At 43.6% G+C, this 25,151-nt stretch overlaps 1 protein-coding gene across 1 annotated transcript in view; it reads right to left on the bottom strand.

Annotated features, from left to right (window-relative positions):
* Positions 1-25,151, bottom strand: part of RABGAP1L (RAB GTPase activating protein 1 like) — a 189,429-nt gene that overhangs the window by 160,811 nt on the left and 3,467 nt on the right. The window contains 6 exon segments of the mRNA XM_048496483.1: positions 1,387-1,561; positions 3,916-4,126; positions 4,922-5,105; positions 7,144-7,194; positions 7,196-7,311; positions 8,052-8,113. Coding sequence (XP_048352440.1) covers positions 1,387-1,561; positions 3,916-4,126; positions 4,922-5,105; positions 7,144-7,194; positions 7,196-7,279 — 705 coding nt within the window. The 5' untranslated portion in view covers positions 7,280-7,311; positions 8,052-8,113.

The raw sequence follows: 25,151 nt of genomic DNA, 5'->3' as shown, positions 1-25,151 counted from the left end.
GGCAGCAGGCGGTGTAGAGCTGGACACTAGATTCAGTTGAGCAGTCAGCTTTGGGCTGCCTGCTACCTGCTGCCTCTAAACTCCACATGGGTTTTGGCAGTGATGAAGGCCACGCTTGGCTTGGCCAGGTCCAGCATTCAAACTCTGCGCAACTGCCTCCAGAGGTGGCAGGTAGTGCAGAGATGAGGGCTCTCTGCGCTGCCTGCTGCCTCTAAAACCCATGTAGAGTTCAGAAGCGGCTGGAATTTGGGGGGGTTGGGTTTTTTAAATTTTCAAATATCCTACCCCACCCCCCACCATACCTGTATAGGGATTTGGTTTTCCAGGCCTATTAAACCTGAAAAATTGGGGGAAATGCTGACTACACTCAGAGTTGCCAAACCAAACTTTCAAGAAACGAGGGATGATTAGAAATTCCTGTGACTAAAATAACAATAATCTACTATATTTCATAGAGAGCCACTGTGGCGCAGTGGTTAAGATGTCAGGCTGGGAAACCTGGTTCAAATCCCCATTTGTTACATAAAAGTAACAAGCATCAAGCAAACCTAACCACACCAATTTTTAATTAATCTTGAGTTCCAGAAATTGGTATGACTAATTCATGCCAGATGGAAGAGCAAGTAGTCAGAGAAGCCCTTGTAGTGGGAAACTGAGTTCAGAAACCTGCAATTACAAGGATGCCAAGGCACACAGATTTATCCTTCACAGGATCCAGTGGGGCAGCTAGTTTGCTGCAGAATAAACAAAGAGCGCCCTCCCCCTTACCTCAACAAAGAGCAACCTTGTCTATGCAAAGGGCTCAGAAATGTGGACACATAAAAATGCCTGCTCCATCACACGCGTGAAGTGAACTCAGTCTGCAGATTATTTTGGGTGTTTGGCAAACATGATGCACGAGGACTTCTGAGATTTGCACAAAAACCGTCAAAGGTTTCTTGCATCTCAAGACCTTCTACTGCATTGTGTTTGGGTTTTTTTCACACCCAGCAAAAGAAAAGAAAACAGTGGTGCAGTAGAAAAAAGAGCTGTTTTATTCAAATGTACTTAATACACATTTGGGGCAGTATATCTGAATAAAACAACTGTACCTTTTTGTTGTTTTTTTGCTCCAGCCTGGTGTTGCGATCTTCCCTCGCATTTTTACACAGCCACCTTTCTGCACTGTGGTTTTACTTCATGCATCTGATGAAGGAGCCTTTGGCCTAGGAAAGCTCATGCTTCAATAAATATACTTAGCCTAAGATTCCATAGGATTTCCCTGGTTTTCCTCCACTGAATACTATGAAACAATGTACAATTTTGCCCTTATATTCTCAAATATTCATTAAAAGTTGAAATGTAGTCATTAAAACACTTAAAATAATAATTCTATTTTCTACTCACTGCCTCCTTAATTTCACAGGAGAAGACATGAATCTGGAATTCTTCAGTGCCAGAAGAGCTTTCAGTAAATGCAAAGCAATCACATTCCGAAGTCCCATTTTGCCCACGGATACAAAACAATACTTTGTAGATTGGGAAAGAAGCAATTTCTGTACTACTGGACTGATCTATTATTCTAAACAAGAAGGGGAAAAAAGCCAAGAACTTTACAAATCCAGTAAGATGGAGATGACTTGCCACTTTTGATACACAAAGAAAGCAACCTTGTCTATGCAAAGGGCTCAGAAATGCGGACACATAAAAATCAAGTAACTGAGTAATCTAGATACCATTTAAACTATCAATGTTAAGAGAGTTTTGTAAGATGAGGGATTAGAGCACCTTCCTTATAAGGAGAGGCTGCAGTGTTTGGGACTCTTTAGTTTGGAGAGGAGATGTCTGAGGGGGGATATGATTGAAGTCTATAAAATTATGCATGGGGTAGAAAATGTTGACAGAGAAAATTTTTTCTCTCTTTCTCATAATACTAGAACCAGGTGGCATTCATTGAAAATGCTGGGGGGAAGAATTAGAACTAATAAAAGGAAACATTTCTTCACACAACGCATAATTGGTGTTTGGAATATTCTGCCACAGGAGGTGGTGATGGCCACTAACCTGGATAGCTTTAAAAGGGATTTGGACAGATTTATGGAGGAGAAGTCGATCTATGGCTACCAATCTTGATCCTCATTGTTCTGAGATTGCAAATGGCTTAGCAGACCAGGTGCTCAGGAGCAGCAGCAGCAGCAACAGGCCATTGCTTTCACATCCTGCACGTGAGCTCCAAAAGGCACCTGGTGGGCCACTGTGAGTAGCAGAGTGTTGGACTAGATGGACTCTGATCTGATCCAGCAAGATCTTTCTTATGTTCTTATGTTAAACTTTCTCTTAATTCCTCCTATGTCAATTAGATGTCTTCTGAATCAACTCAAGAGTCAACATCCATAAAAAAAATTATGCTTGACATTTTTACATATAAAGCATAGCAGCCTTGTATCTAACCTCTCAATGTCTCTTGCTCATGTGTGGATTAGGGCCTTTTTGTCTGGACGTTCTCAGAGGGTTAGACTGGGTAATCAGGTCTCCTCAGTTCTTGCTCTCAACATGGGAACGCCACAGGGCTGTTGAGTCCTTTACTGTACACCCTTTATACATATGATGGTACCCCTGTCTATCATAGTAACACCATTATCAAATTTGCAGATGACACAACGGTGGTGGGGCTTATCTCTGGAGGGGATGAGTCTGCCTACCGGGGTGAGGTGGAATGGTTGCTCTCATGGTGCAGGGAAAATAATCTGGTTCTCAATACTAACAAGACAAAGGCACTTACAGTGGACTATAGACGGAATAGTTTAGAAATTCAGCCCTTGGTAATAAATGGGGATCGAGTAGAGCAGGTGGCCAGCTTTAAGTTCCTGGGTGTTATGATTAAAGAGGACTTGACCTGGGGTGTTCAGGCTACCACTGTGGCTAAGAAGGCCCAGCAGAGACTGTACTATCTGAGACTTTAAAGGAAACAACAACTGAATGAAAAACTGCTGGTGACCTTCTACCGCTGTGCTGTAGAGAGTGTTCTAACATACTGCATCTGTGCATGGTTTGCCAGTTGCACAGTGGCAGATAGGAAGGCGATCCAAAGGGTGGTTACTACTGTCCAGAGGATTATTGGCTGCCCTCTCCCCTCTTTGGAAGAACTTTATAATTCCCGCTGCCTAAAGAAAGTTCAGAATATTCTGAAGGACCCGTCTCATCCAGCATAATCTCTTTTTGAAATGTTACCATCTGGCAGACGATATAGGATTATAAAAACAAGGACAAATAGGCTCAGAGACTGCTTCTATTCTAGATCTGTGGCTATGCTGAACTCCATGGTTTCGTGCTGATGTGGTTAGGGCTGTGTAGTGATGGTTGGAGGAAGGAGAATGTGAGGATGGGGTGTGAGGTCTGAAATAGTGTGCATCGGGGAATGCTTGTAACTTTCGTTGTGCATGCACAATGACAATAAACGCTTATCATTATTATTGTAACAGGTTTTTTGATAAACATGCCTTCTGTATATAACCTAGTGTATTTTTAAAAGCTGGGTTCTATATATTGTCATATTCCCTCTCTCACTAGAATAGTTTTCAATATCTTAAATGTAAATAAATAGAAGTAGTTTACAGTATGGATTTAAAAACAATTTGTGCTGGTCTCACTCCTATAATTATAGTGGTTTCCTTTATATGTTGTACATAAAATGAAACAGAAAAAAAAGAAGGACCCACTTCACTAATCCAGAAACAGCCACCTTGTGTTATGTATAGTCATATATTATTTATATATGTGTACATATAACTAAAATTGACTATAGCTATTAATATTATTAACATTTATTCTTAATGTTGTGTTAACACTGGAAGACAATGCAAGAAATTAACAATTGAGAAAACATATTACAGAGAATACATTTATGGAATAAACAGATAAATAAATGTAGCTCACCTAACAGATCCATCGGGGATATTTGGAACATATAAAGTTACAGGGGAAGGTGAATGACTAGAGCTTTTCAGATCCGCCATGGCGTGCAGTGCCTCCAATTCACTGCGAGGAGCTATCACTTTCATATATCCAAGATACATCAGTTTGTTAAATAACACACTGTCTTCTTCAGAGGGCATGGTAGGGGAATAGGGTCCTGGTAATAAAACTTCTGAAATAGAGAGGAAATTCAAAAGTTATTCACATTTCTCCTTTCCTTGCAACAGTCATTTGTACCCAAAGTAATCGCCTACATTATTACGCTTGAAGGCTATTGGGACGCAAACTGTCAAAATACCATGGCTTACTCCAATGAAGCAACAGTTCAACTAGCAGAGTGTCGTATACTTTAAGAACACCTTCGTTGCTCATAGCTGTCCCCAATGTTTCCCGTTTACTTTTATGTACTATTTACAAACAGCAAAGAGGTGTATTTGGCAGCAATTCCACCATTAAAGAACTTTCCTGTGGCTGCTCACAAGCTAAAGCTGAGAATTTTCTTTAAGGGATCTTAGTTTGCACTTCCTTTCAGCAGCTAGAAAAAAACCAAAAGGTGATGTATTTTTATTTGCAGTGCAGGGTGTCACAGGACTCTTGGTGATTTTTAACTGTTAGAACTGAATCTGTTTTAATTACAATATTCTTTTTACAGGGAATAACACTGCCTCATGTTAGCCAATTACATTTTCATATACTGTCAGCCCATGGAAACTTTACACTGGGCTAGTTCACAGAAAGTATATACTGAGCAGTTTCCTGCACTGAACAATACTCTCCATTTCAGTCACAGACAATACAATGGATTAAAAAATAGAAACACCAAACTAAGAAAATTTGTTTAGATGGGAATGGCAGTTTCAAATTTTCTCTTACAGAATAAAACTCAGACCTCCCAGTTTTCCTGTTTCCACATCCACTCACCATATTCTTTCTTAGACATGAATTAATAAAAATATGCTTAAAATACCTGTGGTGCAAGGATCAAATAAAAGCTGCATAGAGGGCTGACCATCAGAAACATCTTCAAGTGACTGCCTGCAATCACCACTCAAATGTTCACAGTCAATAGTATCCCATTTCTGGCCCTTATCAGAATCTGTCAATATCTCTTTCATTGCTTTCTCCATTTGTTCATCTTCATTTGGAAACATCTATGTAGAGACACACGTACACAAATATTTTTCTCAATAAAACCATTCTGTATGCAACATAATCCCAACAGCATTCCATACACTGTATTCCATACAATCGGTTATTCAGCGTGGTATATGTAAAGTCTGTTCTGTTGCACTAAGATCTGGGAGATGTGTTGCAGTAAGATCTGGTTCAAGACCAGGTTCAAATCCTCACTCGGTCGTGGAAACTTGCTGGGTGACCTTGGGCCAATCACACGCATACACACGCACTGTAACCTAAGAGTGACCTTGGGTTGTCATGAGGATAAAATGGAAGAGAGGAGAACGGTTGCTTTGGGTGCTCTTTGGAAGAAAAGGCAGAGTATAAATGAAATAATTAAATATAACCTGGCTCAACCTTTTATTGGCTCAACATTCATCCTATGTCAAATTTTAACACAAATTTGTAACAAAATAATTTAATCAGGCAGTTAATATCAAGTTTACTAGTTTTGGGTACTTAATATTTTACACACTTGCCTCAAATTAACCTTGGGGTAAAGGAAACAATACCAACTGTAGAACTGTTGTCCTTATAAAAGCACAGTTTATATTTCATACCATCTCTGCATCTAGTCCAAGGCTCACTGGATTGCATAATCCCTGGGATTTTTGAGATGGAGCAATTCTTGTACTTGGGATTTAACCGGCCAGCCACATCCTACATGCCTGGGGCACTTTTACACGAATTCTTTGATGTTACACAGACACTTTGATACCTTAGCTTCAGTTGCACCTACTCCTAAAGCGTGCTTGCTGAGATTCTCAGTTGCAGTTTTATATATATGCACACAGCATTGGCTACTAGATTGCGATGTTTGCAGATTCTTGATTATGTCGCATTTTCACACTTGTTTATTAAATTTCACTTGCTCAACATAGTGCTAGCTTTATTGCCTGTTTAGCTGCAGAGGATATGGTGATTGTTTGTTAGTCTAGCTTTCAACACTGTACCCTATTGCCTTTTCGCTGGAAAAAAAATAAAGGCAAAAGTGTGCTCCCCACTTTTGATGGAGTTCCCCTAACCATTGAGGACTCAGTTAAGAGCCTTGGGGTTTATTGGACCCAACTTGATCGCTGGAGGAGCAAGTTAGTACAGTTGCTTTAAAAGGTTTTCTTCCAACTCAGCCTAGCCCAAAAGATGGTCTCTTATCTTGATGCAGCTGATTTAGGCACCTGGATCCATGCCACAGTAACACTGAGACTAGACTACTACAATGCACTCTACACAGGTCTCCCCTGAAAATCAATAACCCCTAACCCTAACCCTGCAGGCACTTTACTGGCGGCCCTTCAGACACCAGGATCAACTTCAAGTATTGGCTACCACTTACAAAGCCTTGGATACCCAGATCTGTGAGACCCTCTCTGCCCCGTGACAGCTTTGCTCATCGAAACAGGGTCTCCTGCAGATGGACAAAATCAACCACTGCCAGTACAGGTGCCTTCTCCATTGTGGTCCCCATCATGTGGAATGGCCTGCTGGAAGAGGTCAGAAGGTTCCCATTCTCATGGCTTTCTGCAACCTATGCAAAACTGAATTATTCACAAGTATTTTTTTGCTCAGGCTGTGGACTTGCACGGTACTAAAGATTCAAAAAGTTACTTAGAAAAATTATTAGGGACTGTGGTCTATACTATTGTGTACATCTTGTTGAAACTAGGATCATGTTAAGACCTATGCCGTGATTCAATTGCTATGCCGTGATTCAATTTCTAGACTTCTGGCTGGTTCTACAACCCCAATTCTATTGCTGTGTTTACTAAAGGTCCCACCAGTCGATTATATTGACTCCTTCTGCATAATCTGCCTTGAGTTCAAGTGAGAAAGGAGGACTATAAATAATGTAACTAAACAAATCAACAATTCTTCCCATTTTATTGCACACATTGGTTTTAGAATTAATTCAGGCATACTTTAAGACTGATCATGGCACTTATAAGAGCAAAAAAAAGAAATACAGAAGTTGTTTAAAGTAGCTTCTGATTCAAGTGCAAGATGAGAAAGTGTTACCTTCAATTGCAATTTTTCATCTTTTTCAGATGGGTCCTCAGTGTGTTTATTAAACCAGGACATATTCCTCACAATTTAATACTGATACAGTTTCAGAAGAAAGGCTGGCTTTGTCAAATGCAGATCCAACTTCCATTTCAGAAGTATGAACACTTCCTGTGACATAAACTTGAACCAAATGCAAAAATACCATTGTTAACACTGGACGTAAAGTAATTTATCCGTTAACAGCATTCAAAACTCAGTAGTTATTCTAAAATTATGAACTGGCCCTAGACTGGCTCATGCAAGCCTCCTATCTGTTTGGCCAAAGTAAACCTATATACATTTATTTATAAAACTGTCTTTTTTTCTATTTAAAACATGGTCTTATCTTGTTGTTATGCCTCATATGTTAAGTGGCTCCTCCAAACCCCAGCAGCGGGGAGGCCCAAGGTGATGCCAGAGGGAGGAGAAGTCAGGGAAAACTAGCTTCCCTGAACTCTCTCCATTTTGTGAAAGCTGGGATCCAACCTATTGATGAACAAATAGTAGCTTTTAACTATGTAATCAGGAAAATTACTCATATGTAAAAGAGCATTCACTTCATTGAAGAAATAAAGCAAGAGCTTCCTGGGTAAGCATCTTGGGTAAAAATATCCAGATGCCACCACAGATAAGTATTCTTCCTCACAGACATACAAAGAGATTTTTAAAAACATAAATAAAGCTTCTTTTCATTCAAGCTGTGGGAGAAATACTATTGAAGATGGAATCCCTTGGATATACAGACTGATTTTGGACTGAGCAAATGGACTGATTTTGAAATTTTCCATAGGTGAACATTTCTGAACGTCCCACATAACTCAATTGCAAATAAAAAGAATATTGAATATCATATAAGCAGTGCTAAATGCATGAAAACCTACTTCTGGTTGAAACAGAGACTCCTATCCATCTCAGGCTCAAATAAAACCAAAGATTGGAACACCTGAGAAATAAGATAAACATAGCCAAATTATCAATGTGAAAATGTAAACCTTCAATTTCAAGCATGCAATTGCAATTTATAAAAGGCTGTTTTTGCCCAAGACTCCAAATTACCAAAAAAAATTCCAAAAAGAATTAACAGAACAGATGTTGAGAAAAGACTAAGTTTTAACCAATTGTTTCCAAATATTTTCCAAAATTCATACACTGAACAGAATCTTCAACTTTGTTTATTTCAATAAGCCATAGGAGGCAGTTCAATTTTTTAAAAAAAACCCACATCTTTAATTACAAGAATTTGATCTCCTTCCAGCAAAATATTTGAAGCTTTATCAAATGAATTGGAGGCTTTTTGTTTTCTGTAACTGCTTTATTTTGCAGCAGTGCTTTAATGTTCAATAAAGATGTAAAAACTAAGTAAAACTAAGTAAAAACTTTATTGGCAATTGAACTTGGGAGATGAAGAATCCCAGACAAAACTACATTCAGGCAGTACAAGAATGAAGCAGAAAAAATCCTAACAGGACTCTCATGGTGGATGCACATACAACCCTGTGCTCCACCAGCTGCACTGGCTTCAGGTGGAACACTTTTTATTATCTATCTATCTATCTATCTATCTATCTATCTATCTATCTATCTATCTATCTATCTATCTATCTATCTATCTATCTATCTATCTATCTATCTATCTTTATCTCTCTCTCTCTCTCTCTATCTATCCATCTCTAGCCATCTATCTCTAGCCATCTATCTCTAGCCATCTATCTATCTATCTCTATCTATCTCTATCCATCTATCCATCTATCCATCTATCCATCCATCCATCCATCCGATCTAATGCCCACCACAAAAAGAATTACCTTTTGAAAGACAAGTTTATTTCTCTGCTTATGATACACAGTCCTGATTAGTGCTTTTTTAAATAAGAAAAGTTTACTAAAGAAGTAATTTTAACAAAAATAACATGTTGACGGAAAAAGATGTCTGAAATAGAAATTGAAAGTAAAGTATCTGACTATTCCAAGGCATTCCAAGTTATAGGATTGGCAAAAATAGGGCATGCTAAAGTTTACTTAGAATTATAAGTGCAGCAAACTCATCACTTTCTAGGACAGATCATATGCCACCCACCCAATGTAATGACATCATGCCACCTAATTTCAGTCAAATGTAATCTTAAAGACCAACATGAGTTGCCACATAAGCAACTGTGACTACAAAATTACTACTTGCAACAGCCCCGGAATTTCCTGAAGCCACGTTTGAGGTCGGGGGCTGGGAGAAAGTCGAGGGAGGCCATCTCATCTGTTCCAAGCCAACAGTAAGGAGACCAGTGAGTGGAGGCCCTGCAGTAGCCTGGTTTAACCAATCAGTTCTTCTGTGGGCTGGTGGGGTCCTCGAGGGGCAGTGCTCCAGATGGACCAGGAGTTCAGAGTTCCCACTCTGGTCTGCCTTTTCTCTATTTGATTAGGCTGCTGCAGCAGCCTCACCCTCAGTTGGTCTCAGTTCTTTTCAACAGCAGTTTACAGCACCCAGCAACCAGTCATTCATGTGCTTTGCTCTGTATCTTGGGCAGCTTTTTTTTTACAGTGGCTGAAAGGCCCCCACACCGTTCACCTGCTTCAGTGGAAATCCTCCAGCTCCCTTCTCCTTTATTCTATGCAAGCACATCCAGCAAATGTGTTTTCCACTTATAACACCTTTAAGGGCACCACTCCAGACATCTCTGGCCTTCTCCACTGTGCCGCTCACTACCTTGCCATCAGGCCCCCGTTTCAGGCCCTTTCTTTATCCATGCCATGGGTCTTGCCTATCAAGGTCCCAATTTGCCAGTATCATGTGGGCTGGCGATGCAGTGCAGGGTCTCCTCTCAAGGGCTTGTGGGCTGCATGCCTTCCATATTGTTGCTTCTGCGGTAGCTGCTAAAATTGGGCTCCCCCCAGAAAAGATTCAGATCATTGGGCACTAGCAGTCCCCCCCAAACAAGGCCTACATATGCCCCTAGTCTAGGCAGGCCACTAATACCTCACCTTCCCAGCCCCTGTAGGGCAACCTAAGGTTGTTTTGATCATCAATCATAGCATCATTTTCTGGGCGGGGAAATACCTTGGGGCTCAGCAATCACCTTCAGATCATGTGGAGGGGTCACATCAAGCTGCTATCTCACATGAAGTCGTCCACCTGGGTCACCCCAGTGCCACTGTCATCCAACTAGGTAACAGCAACCTTCCAGGCCAGAAAGGGGTAAAATAGCCATGTTCATGGCTACAGATTTACAGGCTCTCATCTCCAGACTCCCAAAGAATACAATTATTTGGTCAAAGCTGCCCAAGAGCCACAAGTGTTTCAGGGCCATCTCACCAGATAGAGTGGACTTGGCTAGGAGAAAAGTCAGCTATGCAGCAGGGTTGCTCATTGGATCAGCAGGGAGCTTGCTAATATGGTACATTACCTTCAAACAGGCTGCCCTTTTCAGGGCAGTTCGCATGCTTATCTCTGACTGGGGTTTGGAAACCTGGCTTCACAGGTTTCCAATGCACTGCTTTGTTGGCTACAATGCACGGCTTTGTTGGCTACAATGCACTGCTTTGTTGGCTACAGTCGTGGGGGCTTTGACGGGAGCAGTGCTGATCACCCTGCTCTTGTGGTTTGGACATTGGGATGGATGCATTTTGGGGGACTCCCTTAAGGGGTCTTGGGGGTGCAGCCATTCATCAGCATGTCTAGCTCAGAAGTTGTCGGCTGCCTATCACCACCAGGTAGCAAAGGAACCATGCAGTAGCTTGTTCCCATATGGTATCTCAGGACTTGCCACCCCACAGGTTTTCCCCCAGGAGGCATGATGGGGGGCGGGGAATTGGTTAATATCAGGTGGCAGGTGAGTAGTCCAACAAATGCTCCTGTGTTGATGTGTTTGGGGCTGTGTAGGGATGGGTGGAGGAAGGGGAAAGTGAGGATGGGGTATGAGTCTGAAATTGTGTGCATCAAGGAATGCTGCTGTAAATTTCGTTGTGCGTGCACAATGACAATAGAATGCGTGTGCTTATGGTTGTGTTTAATAAAAGCTATGGTCTGTTTTCCCCAATCTGATCTATGTTGTTGTTCTTCCTCCTCACTCCCTCCCTTGCCCTGGGACCACAACTAATGCACATTAATTTTTAAATAAGGCATATACTTTGGACTTCTCTCTGAAAGGCTTAAGTAGAAATTTCAATATAAATCTAACCTTAGCAATTTTAAATGTATTCCAAAGAGTGAAAGTTGTTCTAGTATTCTTTTTATCCTCTTCTAATGCATCTTTCATCCTGAAACCATCAACTTTTTGTGGTTTTTTTACAGATGTCTAAGTAGGAGTCAGAAGAGGGATTTAATTTTTAATTGATAATAGAATACAGCCTAAGTACAAGAAAATATGTATTCAAAGTTCTTTCTAAAGCATGCTTGATAGCGGGTGCAATTTTAAAAACAAGCAAAATAAAATAATTAAAAGCAATTCAATACTGAAATAACCCAATTACAACAGGAGAGCAGTTTAAAAATACCCTAAGAACAGCAGTACCGGTAGAAACTCACAACAATAAAAAGGATTAAAAGTCAACTTTACCTAATGCACTTGCAAACAAAAAACAAAACCTTCCCTTTCCCTCCTTTCTGTTATTTTATTTATGTATTTATTAGATTTGTATCCCGCCCTATCCCTGAAGGGTTGGCACATCCAGAAGTTCCATTAGTATTTAAGTATGCTCCACATATGCAGGGCCATTTGTGACAAATTTCAGACAGGCTGGAGAACAGGCAATTTTTTGCCATCAAATCACAGCTGACTTTTGGTGGCTCCATAGGGTTTTCAAGGCAAGAGCAGTTAAGAGGTAGTTTGCCATTACCTGCCTCTGTGACACACCCCTGGGATACCCTGGAGGTTTCCCATCCAAATATTTGCCAGGGTGAAGGCTAAGAGTCTGTGATTGGCCCACGGTCACCCAGCAAGGGCCCTGGGGAAGGGAGGCTACCTCAGCTGGTGAACCCCAAGCAGGGTCCCCAGCCCACATTGGCATTATGGGGGTGGCTACCTCTGCTTGAAAGACCTTATCAGGCCCATAAGACAGTAGAGGCTTGCCAGGTCAGATCAGGAGCAAGGAAGGGGGTTGTCTCAACTGGCACATGAGCCTGATAAGCCCTCTCAAGGGACCAGACTCAGCCTGCAGGCCACATGCTTGACTCCCCTGCTCTATAGTTTTCATAAATACAGAGCACAGGAAGTATAATGGGTACATCTGAAGATAAGGCCTCTGGCACCTTAACAGCTATCTTCATTTTGGAACAATTTACAAAACTCTGCAAAGCACTTTTTTTGTTGCTGTTATTCTGCCATCAAGTCACAGATAATTTATGGCAACCACATACGGTTTTCAAGGCAAGATATGTTTGGAGGAGGTTTGTCACTGCCAGCTTCCACATCAGGACTGTAGTCTCCCATCCAACTACTAGCCAGGGTCAGGACTGAGACAATGTAACTAGCCTATGGCTTCCAGAAAGCTTCCTTGGCTTGAGCAGAGATTCAGACCTGGGTTCCCAGATCCTAGTACAACAACAACTTAACCACTACACCACGCTAGCACTCTAAAGCACCATGAGATTATACTGGGGGGGGGGGGGCGAGGTGTCTGTAAAACTGGCAGGGGAGAATCCCATCTCCCCCTCATGGGGGGCAGGAGGAATCCCATCTCCTCCTTGTGGTCCAGTCTGCAAAAACATCTATTTGGGGTGAGTATGGATCTAGGTATCTGCAGACAGGGGCACACATGGTAATTAGATACAGATATTATGCAACACAGTTAGGCTATGCAAATATTAGTTATTAGGGTTTCACAATAGCTATAAAAGAAAATATAGAAAGATTATTTTACTGATGAAGAAGTCACTCATTTGCAGAAAGCAGATGATATATGCTGGGAAATGCAGACATGCCTTGTGTACAACAAGATCACACGACACTGCACTGCTATATTAACTGTACTGACTTATGGTCATCCTCCTGCCAGTACAGTAAAAATCTCCTGCAGGTTAAATTTTTAAAAAACACCTGGAAGGGCTAATTCCAAATCAAATTAATCTGTTTTCAGATTTTATGACCATTAACATCTCATCACACCACAATGAGCAAGATATGAAGAGCCACAGAATACAAATCCGAGAATCAGTCTTCCCTGCCTCTCCTAAAGTCTTTCATGCCACCCCAAAACGCACATTTTTCAATTGTTCATCAATTTAGTTTTCTAAAAACTGAAAAAAATTACAGTTTAATCTGAATAAAACGGTACATTGGTACTTACCCTGAAGGGACCTTCTCCTGGTAGGCGATGAGAGCATCTTGGATTGGGTGATTTCCAACCTATACTCAGGGAGGCAGGACTAAATGATGTCACTTCCTGTAGAGGCTGGAATCCATCTTAGATCCCCAGTATTCCGTTGACTCAGCAGTGAGAGAAAAAACTCTATTATCTTAAGAAGTAGAACAGGAAGTAACGAGAACAACATAATAGAAGAATAACTTATTGAAAACAAACATCAAAGCGTGAGGGAACTCCAAGTATTTTATAACTAACTACCCCAATCCATAGGATCATTAATAATAAACGAAGGAATGATTAATTTTGGAGACTGCATAGAAAGTGACTGCGCGGGGAGGGCTTTCAAGATGCCCTCATCGCCACCACTTCAGGAGAGAAGGTCCCTTCAGGGTTGAAAGTACCAATGTACCGTTCTCCTGGAGGCAATCTCAGGCATCTTGGATTGGGACCTCCCAGAGCAGTGTCCCGAAATGGGTGGGAATGTTAGTCTCCAAATATATATGTTCGAAAGCACTCTAGTTCCAAAAGCCCGGTTTAGATTTAGTCAGCCATGGAACAGCATAACCTGTAATGTCTGATAAAAAGGAGGGATAGAAGAAGGAAGGACCAGGTGGCCGCCCTACACACATCCTCCAGAGGAACCTGTCGTCCTGAAATGCCGCGTTAGTTCGCGGCACTCCAAGTGGAATGAGCCGTGATGCCGCTAGAGCACAGGTATGTGAGATGCTTTATATGCCTCGGGTAATGCACATTCTGGAGGAAGTGTAACTGAAGTGCAGCCTTGGACATCTGAGCTCCTAGATTAGGCATGAGTAGCGTTTATGAATAGAAGATTTCCAGATCCGTCCTGATATTCTCTGTTCTGATGATAAATGTCTTGAGCTGCCCTCTCAGGACATCTAAGGTGTGCCAAAGGATTTCACTTTTGGGATGTGAAGGACTTGGACAAAAAAAGGTGGGGATGATCACTCTCCTGCTTCCATGTGGAACCTGGAAGCGAACTTTTTTGGAACAAAGGTGGGATCCAGCCCCTCATGACCTACTCTGTCCCCTTGTGAAAGATGTGCAGAGCTGGGAGGTTGGCGGATAGGGCCTGCAACTCCTGAAATTCTTCTGGTCTTCTGTAGTGATGGCAATCAGAAAGAGAGAGTTTCATGCGGGAACCCATTTCAAGATGCACGGAACGGATGGGCTTTCGAAGCGGCAGGTTTGGTGAGAGCTGAGAGCATGATGTTAAAGTCTCCATGAAGAGGGAACCGATGTTGGACTATCGGAGGTTGTTTTCTTGTAGGAGACCCCTTTGAGGAATCTAAAGAGTATATCTGGAGTGCCTGGACAGTGGTAGTCCACTTGAACCTTGGGCCAAACAGTCGCATTGGCTGCCAAGCTGTCTGCGAAGTATTAGCACTTCCTGACGCTCTTCTCCGAATCCGACCTGGAGAAACTGTAGCAAACCTGAGGGACAGAAGGTCTCCAGTGGAGTGCGATCCGGGCCTCTTGAGCCCAGGAGAGGAAGGTCCTCCACCCGAAAGAGTTATAGATTCGAGGAAGGTTGATGATGGTCTGCGAGACGCCGATGATTGTATTGATGACCCTACGGCCGGAATAACCTTTTTTGGTTAGGGACTCTCCCATCAGCCAAGCGGTCAGACAAAACCACTTTGGGGGGGGTTGGGATGGACCACGAGTCCCTGAGAGAGCACATGTCCACGGGCATGAGAGCAGCCTCAGGGGCGCTGAAGTTGCCATATTGAAAGATTGAGGGAGAACCATGGTCTCATACCAGGCCACCATGGTGCTACTTCAAGAATTACGTCGGCTTTCTCTGACTGGTAGACCTTCCTTATGAGCTTCAGGATGACTGGGAGAATTGGAGTGGATAGGCATAGAGGAGCTCCACTCAGCCACGGAGCCGTCAGTGCATCTACTGCTAGTGCTCGGGAATGAAAGTATCTGGTGAAAAATCGAGGAAGTTGTTGCATTTTGAGAGGAGGCAAAGAGATCGACGGTGGGATAACCGAGGGTTTGAGTGATCAGTTGGAAGATCAGTCGGATGGAGCTTCCACTCTGCTTCAAATCACCGATTGGCTGGCTTAGCCAGTCCGCCTGAACGTTAGAGATTCCCTGTGGCTGTGCTCTGCCGACAGCGATAGGAGATGTTTCCTCGGCCCATGTCAGTATCTCTACTGCCTGTAGATGAAGGCGAGGGATCTGGACCATACGCCCTGATTGTTTAGATGGAGCCTTTGCAGCGATGTTGTCGGGTTCGGACCAAAAGATGACAGCCCTGGATCTGAGGCTGGAAGGCCTGAAGCGCCAAGAGAATAGCTTCGCAACTCTAAGAAGTTGATGGGCAAGACGATGTTTGGGTGCATCGTCCAGAGACCTTGTGCTATATTGTCCTCCAAGGATGCCCCCCATCCAGCATAGGACCTCGCATGGCTATGAACAACTGCATTCCATGAGGGTAGATGCAGCCTTTCCCTTTGCAAAGGTTTTTCTGATGAGCACCACCACACCCCGAAGACTGTGGCAATAACTGATCTGTGATCTGGAGTGACCCTGTCTTCCTCCCTCATGATCCGGTACAGGTGAGGTTGGAGAAACTGTTTGAAGGGGCCGCGATGGAACCTCCCCCACTGCACAAACATATCGATAACAGAGATGAAAGAGACCCATCAGTCTGGCTACCTCTGGCTTCCTCCTGGCTGGGAGGAAGACCGCTACCAACCTCTGGATCTTGAGAATTTTGGACGACGGAATGAAGAGACGATTGTTATTACTGTGTCTCCATGGTGAAAGCCCGAGATGTTCCATTCGGGTGGCTGGAATCAGGGAACTCTTTTGCAAGTTGACTATAAACCCGTGAGTAGACGAAGGGTGAGTCAGGACGACATCCAGGTCTCGAAGGGCTTGTGTTCTGGACCCGGACCCGAATCAGGATGTAAAGTTCAAGTATGGGTAAGATGGATATGAAGACCTTGTTCCCGAAGAGCCATGATAGGTGCCAGAAGGAGCTTTGAGAACACTCACGAGGGCTGTGGCCAGCCCGGCGGGGAGAGCCTTGTACTGGTGAGTGTTCCGACTCGTGACGTGGAACCTGGGAGGAAAGCGTCTGTGGAGAGGGTTGATGGGGATACATTGAAGATATGCTTCGCCGTCAGGTCGAGAGATGTTAAGTAATTGTCGCCTGGGCGAAGAGCCTCTCCACTAGTGGATCTCAAGGTTTCCATCCTGAAATGGCGTAGGCGCATGAATCTGTTCACGTACCGCAAGTTCAGGATGGCACGCCAATCGCCGTTCTTTTTGGGTACTGTAAAGAAAATGTGAGTAAACTTACCGCTAAGAACTGGCTTCTTGAGATGGAGATACGAGGTTCGATCAGCCTGAATACTCAGTAGATAGAGAATGGCTTGCTGTGTTCTCTTTAGTGTGTCTGGGGTGCATTGGGGGGGGGGAGGTCCGAATTTGGATCTGAAAGGCTGAAAATTCTAGATAGCCGCGGTGTGATTCCACCTCCTTTGTCCAGCGGTCGAAATTATATGGTCACATACCCAATCGGCAGGTGTTGAAAAAAAAATTGCAGAGCGACCACCTACTGGAACGTGAGTGTAGTCAAGACCTGGGGCCCGGTTGCTCAGGTTGAAAGGTTTGCCACCTCTATTGGTTTGTCTAAGAGTAGTTGGGACCCAGAAAGCGATGCTGCCAGAGAATCCTCTTCTACGAAAAGGAGTAGTGTTGCTGCTGAGGTTGTTGAGAAAACCACTTTCTGCCATCTCTGGGAGTTTCTTCGTGCAGAGTGCGCGCTGGAGTGCGAAAATGAAGTGTAAAGCGTTTGTAGAGTGGAGGAGCCCTGGTCTGTGGCCTCTAATGCGATACCTAGGCATAGATTTCTTTGTTTCCCTTAGTCTCCCACCAACACAGCGTCTAAATCTTTTGCCAAAGAGCCTGGAACCATGATAATCGTAAGTAGACACCACTCTGTTTTGAGTGGGAAGTCTGCGGTCCAGGCTCTCAACCAGGCCTGTCTCAGAACCACTACTCCCAAGGCTAACGTCGTGGGAGACTAGCAGGAGAGAATCAAAGGTGGAATCTGCCCAGTACGAAACTGCTGTGAGTACTCTCTCTAAACCCTCTCTGAGGCCTTATGCCGCAGGGAGGGATCATCGTGAGAGAAGCCTCCGAAGCCAAAAGGATGGAGGCTCGGGCCATGAGTGGAAGAAGGGGCTAGAGCCCTAATGGTAAAAAGGGCAAGTCTGTCATGAATCCTTTTCAGGAAAAGCGTCGGCCCTGGCGGTCCTCTCGCGTGCATCCCTTGAGGGAACCCTCCCCGTCCTTGGTGACTAATCCACCAGATTGGAGGACAACCACAGGTGCATCAATTAGGGGAGTTTTAATGATGTTATGTATGTGTTCGGACAGTATATATAGACTCTTGAGATGTGACGGGACAACTCTTACTAGCCTCCAGATTCACCCATTAAGCTTTTTTTAAATTCTTTTTTTTCAAAAGGGAAGTACTCGGGTTGGTGGAAAAGCTTCTGGGACATCCTCCCCGTCTGGGGAAGAGATTTTGTGGCCCCTTTAGGGACACTCTTTAACTGTTCTCTTGGAGGGATGGGAGACCCTCAGGGTCCTCAGCGTCCTGCTGAATCCCCTGGAGGTTCTAGAAGTGGGAAATAGTTTTTGACATAATCAAGGCTAAATCCCTCCTTTCTAAAAAATCTGATAGAAGTTTTTCTTTTTTGGCTCAGCGATGTGACCTCCTCCCCTTCAGAGAATATACGAGGAATGTCCCACTTCCACCTCACTGGAATTCCACCTCCTCCCCATATTATTCATTAAGGGGATCTCTATAGAGTGCAGAGGTGGAGGGCTGCAGAGGATGGTGGGGGAGTCGGAAGAAGAGAGCTAGATGAACGCGTCATGCGTCTACCACCCCTCCTAGAAGCCGGGACCTGCATGCCTCCCTCTCGTCCTACTTTCTTTTTTCTTGTCATGGAGAGGAGATCTGCCTGCTTCCCTCATTGCAGCCCCTGAACATTACCTTCATTAGCTTTCGGGGAGCAGGACATGCTAGCCCAGGATGCAGGAGTCACAGGAAAGGAGTTGGAGCAGGTTCGGCGCTGGGGACTTCTCCTCTCCCCACCGGGTCCCTCTGATCTTGCCTGAGTCGCGAAGATCTATGAGGGAGACTGCCGGGAGGCCGTTTGATCATCCGGGCTTCATCCCTGCGTCCCATGGCGACAGCTCCCAGGCGCCACCGCCCGGCTGGCGTGGTTAACACTTATAAAAAATTGGGAGGCGTGGGGGGAGTCGCGGAGCCTTACACCTTCCGCGGCCCGGACTGCAGGATCCGCTGGTGTTTATGGGCAGCTTCTTTGGCATAGCCTTACAGGAGGGCTCTAGGCGGCGATTTCTTGGCGGCAAGGGGCTTTGTTCTTAGCTCCGGCCTGCCATTCATCTCCTGCGGAGAGGCGCCCGAAGCCGCCCGCCGCCCGCCCGCTTGCCGCTGCCGCCTTCGGGATGTGGCAGAAGAAGAAGTGGAGGCGGAGCCTCAGCCGAGGACTCCTGACTGTTGTCACTCTTCCTGATGCCCCTTCGGGTTGCTGCCCGAGTGCCCTCTGCCAGCCGGTCTTGCTGCCAAAAGACTCAGGCGGGAGGGGTGAGAAGGAGCTGAGCGGCATTAGATTCCATGGGCGGACCATTTTAAAAGGCTGACCTGGTCTAAAGGTGCAGGAAAACTGACAGTTGGAAAAAACTGACAGGCTGATTCACAAACTGACTGGCTGATTCACAAGAGGACAGGAGCCGACAGAAACAGACACACAGAACACACGTGAGAATAGAAGTAAGCTGAGAGAAATAAGGTAGAAATAAGGTAGAAATAAGGTAGAGAAATACAAGTAGCTTGGAGCCCTCTCACAAGCACTGCGCTCCCTGCTAGGCAGGAAGTAATACTGGGGATCTAAGATGGATTCCAGCCTCTACAGGAAGTGACATCATTTAGTCCTGCCTCCCTGAGTACAGGTTGGAAATCACCCAATCCAAGATGCCCGAGATCGCCTCCAGGAGAACTGGGCATTCAATGAGACATATTAATCAAGCATTTTACTTATTCCTATGTTGACGTTATTTATTTTACTTATTCCTATGTTGCCGTCTAGGCTGTCTGCATCATAATGAGGACACCTGAGATAACTTGAAGCAATTACAAAAGGATGGGGGGGAAACCCTCACAAAACCATCCATTGGTCCTAAATTGGTGCTTGGCTGCTCAGGTAGATTGGCTGAGAGTGAATAAACTGAAACAAAACCCAACAGAGGTAATACTTGAAGGACATTGTGCATCCCACTTTTGACGAAGTTTAAATGACTATTCTTTGTTGCCCCCCCCCCCCCCCCCCCGCCTTGTGGAATGGCCTCCCTGAAGAGGTCAGAAAGGTTCCCGCTGTCATGGTTTTCCACAAACTACGCAAAACTAAATTATTCAAGAGAGCTTTTCTAGGCAAGCAATAGAATTGACTGTACAAAATAATTCACAAAGTTGCTTAGATAAATATTAGGGATTACAGTCTATACTACTGTGTTTAGCTTGCTGAAACTAGGATGCTACAATGAAATTTTTATATCGCTTAATGCATCATGTCAAGACTTATGCTTTGCTTCAGTTTTGTTGTTAGATTTCTGATTAGTTTTACAACCACAGTCCTATTGGATTGCTAACTGAATACTCCAGCTCATTGATTTTATTGATTCATTACACAATCTAAATCCTATTTCACTATTTATTGAATTCCCATCCTGTTGACTAGACTACACATAATGCAATAAATATTAAGTAGAAATAAACAAACAAATAAATGAAAGGACATGATGTCATCACACAATCAATTGAAATGCCTTCCAGAAGGACCACAAAGACGACGACATCCTCATCTTCTAGGAGGTCTATAACCAAGGAACAGAAGTCCTTCCATGACTCCTCACTGATCTCACCCAAGTCAAGGCAAATTAGCCTGCAAAGGCCTCACTTACTGATCTCAGGGAGTGATATACTAATATGGGGAAAAGAGATCTTCAACATACAGTGGGTCCAAATCTTTCACTGGAAGCTTTCCAACTGAACATGCCTCACTTGGTAGAAGGAAACTACTAGACCCAATCTAATGTTAGGCAATATATACTGCTGGCCTCTACAATTGATTTGCTGCTACTTTCCCATTTCACCACAATAAGCCGCAGCAACGCGTGGCCGGGCCCCGCTAGTGTTTCTATAAATGTGAATTATTCATAAAGAGTTCTTCTCATTGGCTGTCATCCTGGAACAATTTATAGTTAATAAAAAAATAGCATTCCTCAAATCAAACAAACTTAGAAGGTGAACATCAGAGCAAAATTTACCATTTCAGTAAAACAGGATAAAAGTAAGCCCAGGAAACTATGACAGAAGTGCAAGCCAGCTGACTAATAAATAACCTTTGCCAAGAGTTGACAGTTCATCAATGCAATATACTTACAATAGAGATTACATTCTAAAGTCCAGAATTCTTGGCCACAAGCAGTTGATTTTTGGTCTGCAGTTCCCCAAATAGCATAGAAGTAATCCAACAATCTCCCTCCCTAGTCCAAAGTCAAACATGGTTCAAGCCCTCCAATGACATGTGCATATAGAGGGACAGTACAAAAAGAGACAGGCAAAAAGGTCAAGAGCCAGCCATCTTTGTCCTTAAAGATGTAGAAGTAGATTACGCAGGGCAGGGTAGAACACATTGATTAGGCTCATAATATAATTATATCTTTTAAATGATCTCACAGAGCAGCCATATCAAGTGCCACTTTGAAACCCGCTTAGTTTGAACAGCACTTTACTGAACAGTGTATTTAGCACAGTATTTAACCTCACAGTTTTAGCACAATAAAAACCTCTGTGTTGAATAAAAAATAGTTTTTTCCCTATCTGGGGTTGGTATGAATGTCCCACTTGACAACATTAACATGATCTGTTTCAATACTGTTCTAACTATGCATGCCACAAGGTGATCCATAGTTCAGATCACATGCTTGGCACACAGAAGACTCCACATTCAACCCTGCAGAATCCCAATTTTAGCAGTTTAAAGTGCTGAGAAAGGCTGGAGATCTTGGACAGCTGTTGTCAGCCATCAATCAATGGTCTAACGCACTATAAGGCAGCTTCATATGATGACAGATTCAAATTGAGGTTTAAGACCATGCTTAGCATTGCGCACATAATTTATAAGTTATCAAACTGTATTCCATCATCAATCAGATCTTACTGCTCCTCGCTCTTCTTTCCTTTCCTGTTATTTGTATTGCCCTACTGCTTTGTTTCATTTCTTTTTTCCTGTTATTTCTCTGCTTCCTTTATTATCTTTTAAAGTGTGGTTATATTTTTCCTATTCAACTGAAAAATTCAGTCAATGTTCCTGAAGGTTAAGAAACCAAAGAAAACACTGCGCAGGGAAATCAGTTCTCTACATAGGACAAGTGTGTCCCGGCCAAACTGCCTCCTCTTTCAAAGTTTAAGTATTTAAATTATATTTATTTGCTCCATGAGAACAAAAAAAATTCTTATGGGCTCTACCCACATATAATTTGGATCGGTACTGCTTCAAAAAATTAAGAAAGTCATACTGGGTACTGTCTATCCAGGAAGAATCATGCTGCATGAACTCAGCTCTGGTGAGTAAAGGCTAGGCTAGGCTATATGTACATAGGTTTGGCACAGAAGTATATTCCTACCTGAAGAACATAGGGGGACTATTGGTGCGATGATTAATTTACTTCAGCTGGAGGGCCACAAGATACCAAATGTTACACCTGAATAACCCCAGCAACAGGACAGCACAACTCTGCCATAGTATGGGTCAGAACAATCCAATGTCCAGGGTGCAGTTGGGAGGAGTGAGACTTAGCTGCGACTCTAAACTTGTCAGACCCATTCCCACCCCAGTAGCATCATAATTTATGCCAGCAAGAAAGGTTCCATAAGTCAAAAGACACCTCCAAACTCAGATAATTTTGAACTGACACTGCCACACACACAGTCTGCAAACAACTGTTACATAAATAGAGCAAACAGGAAACCCATACACTAGCTACTACAGTACACAGTTACCTTAGTACAGACTTGCACCAAGAGAATTTAGAGCAGGGGTAGGGAACCTGCGGCTCTCCAGATGTTCAGGAACTACAATTCCCATCAGCCCCTACCAGCATGGCCAATTGGCCATGCTGACAGAGGCTGATGGGAATTGTAGTTCCTAAACATCTGGAGAGCCGCAGGTTCCCTACCCCTGATTTAGAGCATCAAAGCTTGAATTCCGCTAGTGGGGATGATGCTGAAATGCCACCATGCACCAAGGACAAATGATCTGACCTGATTGCAACAAGTACTTTCTACATTTGTTAGTACCTGGGCAGCCCAATCCGGGGGGGGGGGGCAGGCAAATCCCCCTCTGAAAGTGGTGTGGGCCTACCCCAGTGGAAATGCCCTTTCTGGGGCACTTACCCCGGTGGAGATACAAATCTGGTGGCTCATGACCTCAGGTCAGAATGGCAGGGGTTGCTCCGAGGGGTGGAACCAACCTCGTCAGCTTCTACCCCAGGTTTGGGACCAGTTGCACCAATTGCCTTCATTTGGAAAGTCACACTAGGAAGGGAACTCAGGGGCTATCAATATATACCCAAGGAGGGGAGAGTCGGCCTCTTATCTACCCGCGGGCCCTTAAGCTCTACAAAATGAGTTCTCAGCACTTCAAAATCCATAGTGACTGGTGGACTGATGAACCACAACCAGGTGGCATAAAGGAGGTGATTTTATTTTTGATGCTAGTTTTAATCAACGTTTTAAAGACTGGATAACAAAGTCTGCCAGAACAATAAGCAACAGAAACCAACAATCATGCAAGAGCATAAGAGCATAAGAGAGCTACAACCAAATGGGATAAAGAGGTTTAGGAAAATGTACAGGCATCCTGAACTACACAAGAGCCACACAGATCAGCTACTGGTGCATACCTTTTCTAGCAGCTGTATCTGGCAACATTCTATCACATATGCTTGGGATTGGAGCTTTTCCCAGCCTCCTTCACAGGTTCCACAATTTTAACCTGGAACCTCATGCTTTTTGGCATGGACTTGTAAATGGCTAAATCCTGGTACAGGGATCTGCAGGCTAGGATAATAAGAATGGCTTCAGGCCCTTCTGATGTCCTGTTAGTTCCACTTCCATGCCTGTTGCTAAACAGTCAGCCAAAATATAAGTTTTGTCTTAATGCTACACCACCCACGGCAAAAGCCTTATCTTCTGTACTGCATCTCAATGCTTTATCACAATGAAGGAGATCATGGTGTTTTGATCCCGTGGCCACATAGTTGTAGTTTACTCTGTTGCTTGTCCTGGCACCTCCCTTCTCTGGTGATCCCTCCCTCCAACATACACAAAGGAATAATTCCCCCCATCCCTGAATAGAATCTGAACCTTTTACCTGGACAGGAGCAGGAAGAATGAGTCCTCAGGGTCTTTATGCCTGCCTGCCTCCAAATAAGTATAGCTTACTGGGATGTCTGCTCTTCCTTCCCTGTCAAAAGAGCTGCTAATCACAGATGGGGTGGGAGGTGATTTAAATCACCATCTGTCAGGATTCCTGGAACATACAGTTACCATGTGGATGAGGGCTATACCACTGTGATTTAAACTGGCGATAAGTTTGTGTCTAGAGGACCGAGTCGGGAGGTAACATCATGGAGGCTTTCTGCATTTGAACTGTATGGCTTGACTCCTTCCAAGCAGAATTAGCAGTAGCAGCATAACACACTGAGACTGCTGGATGTTCACAGGTGTCAGCAGTGGAGGAGTGCATGTCGGCATTACAGTAGTATCGTTTTGCTTTCAATTTGTCTTCATAAGGTCAATATTAACACCAGCAGAGCAGAACCCTGCTGGTAAGACACACTAAATTAAACATTCAGATCCACATGAGCTGAACCATCCGGATTATGTGGTATTTACTGCAAGTATTTACTCAGTAAAACAAATCAAACCACCAGACGGCATTTTACTAGGAATACTTTTAGAGGATTAGAGATTTCAAAACACTACAGAGATTTATACGTAAAACAAGAAAACCTTCAACTATACAATGATCTCATCACTGTAAAAGTCAGGTTCATGGCAACACCGTGGAACTGAACAACAGATCAGCACAATTTCACTGGAAAAATAACCCCCAGAGTTAAATAAACTGAGATTTTTTTCATTTCCCCACTGAAACAAATCTGTATCTGCCTATTAGAATTTGGACAGAGTGAAAGGAGCTGTCACAAAACACTTGGTAATTAGGGACAAGCCAAGTGGTGGAATGTTCAGAAGATGGTTTTAGGTGGGCATCAGAATTCAAATGTAGCTCTTGAATCCACCCAAACAAGTGATGACACACAGGAAGAATCGGTGAGGAAGGAGTGCGTGGAACCACAACTGCACATCGCACAAGATATTTTGAAAGGCACAATGCAATAGATTAGAAAGATTACCATACGATTTCCACTTCACACTTTGTCACACAGCATACCGCTAGCTTTTTTTTTTTAGAAAAAAGTGTCACCCTTCTACTCCAAGGGGCGGTTGAGAGGGCTTTCATATTTTGGATCCCAGGAAGC

Source organism: Sphaerodactylus townsendi, linkage group LG05 (assembly GCF_021028975.2).
Source record: "Sphaerodactylus townsendi isolate TG3544 linkage group LG05, MPM_Stown_v2.3, whole genome shotgun sequence".
Classification (NCBI taxonomy): domain Eukaryota; kingdom Metazoa; phylum Chordata; class Lepidosauria; order Squamata; family Sphaerodactylidae; genus Sphaerodactylus; species Sphaerodactylus townsendi.
This window is presented reverse-complemented; position numbering and strand designations above follow the sequence as displayed.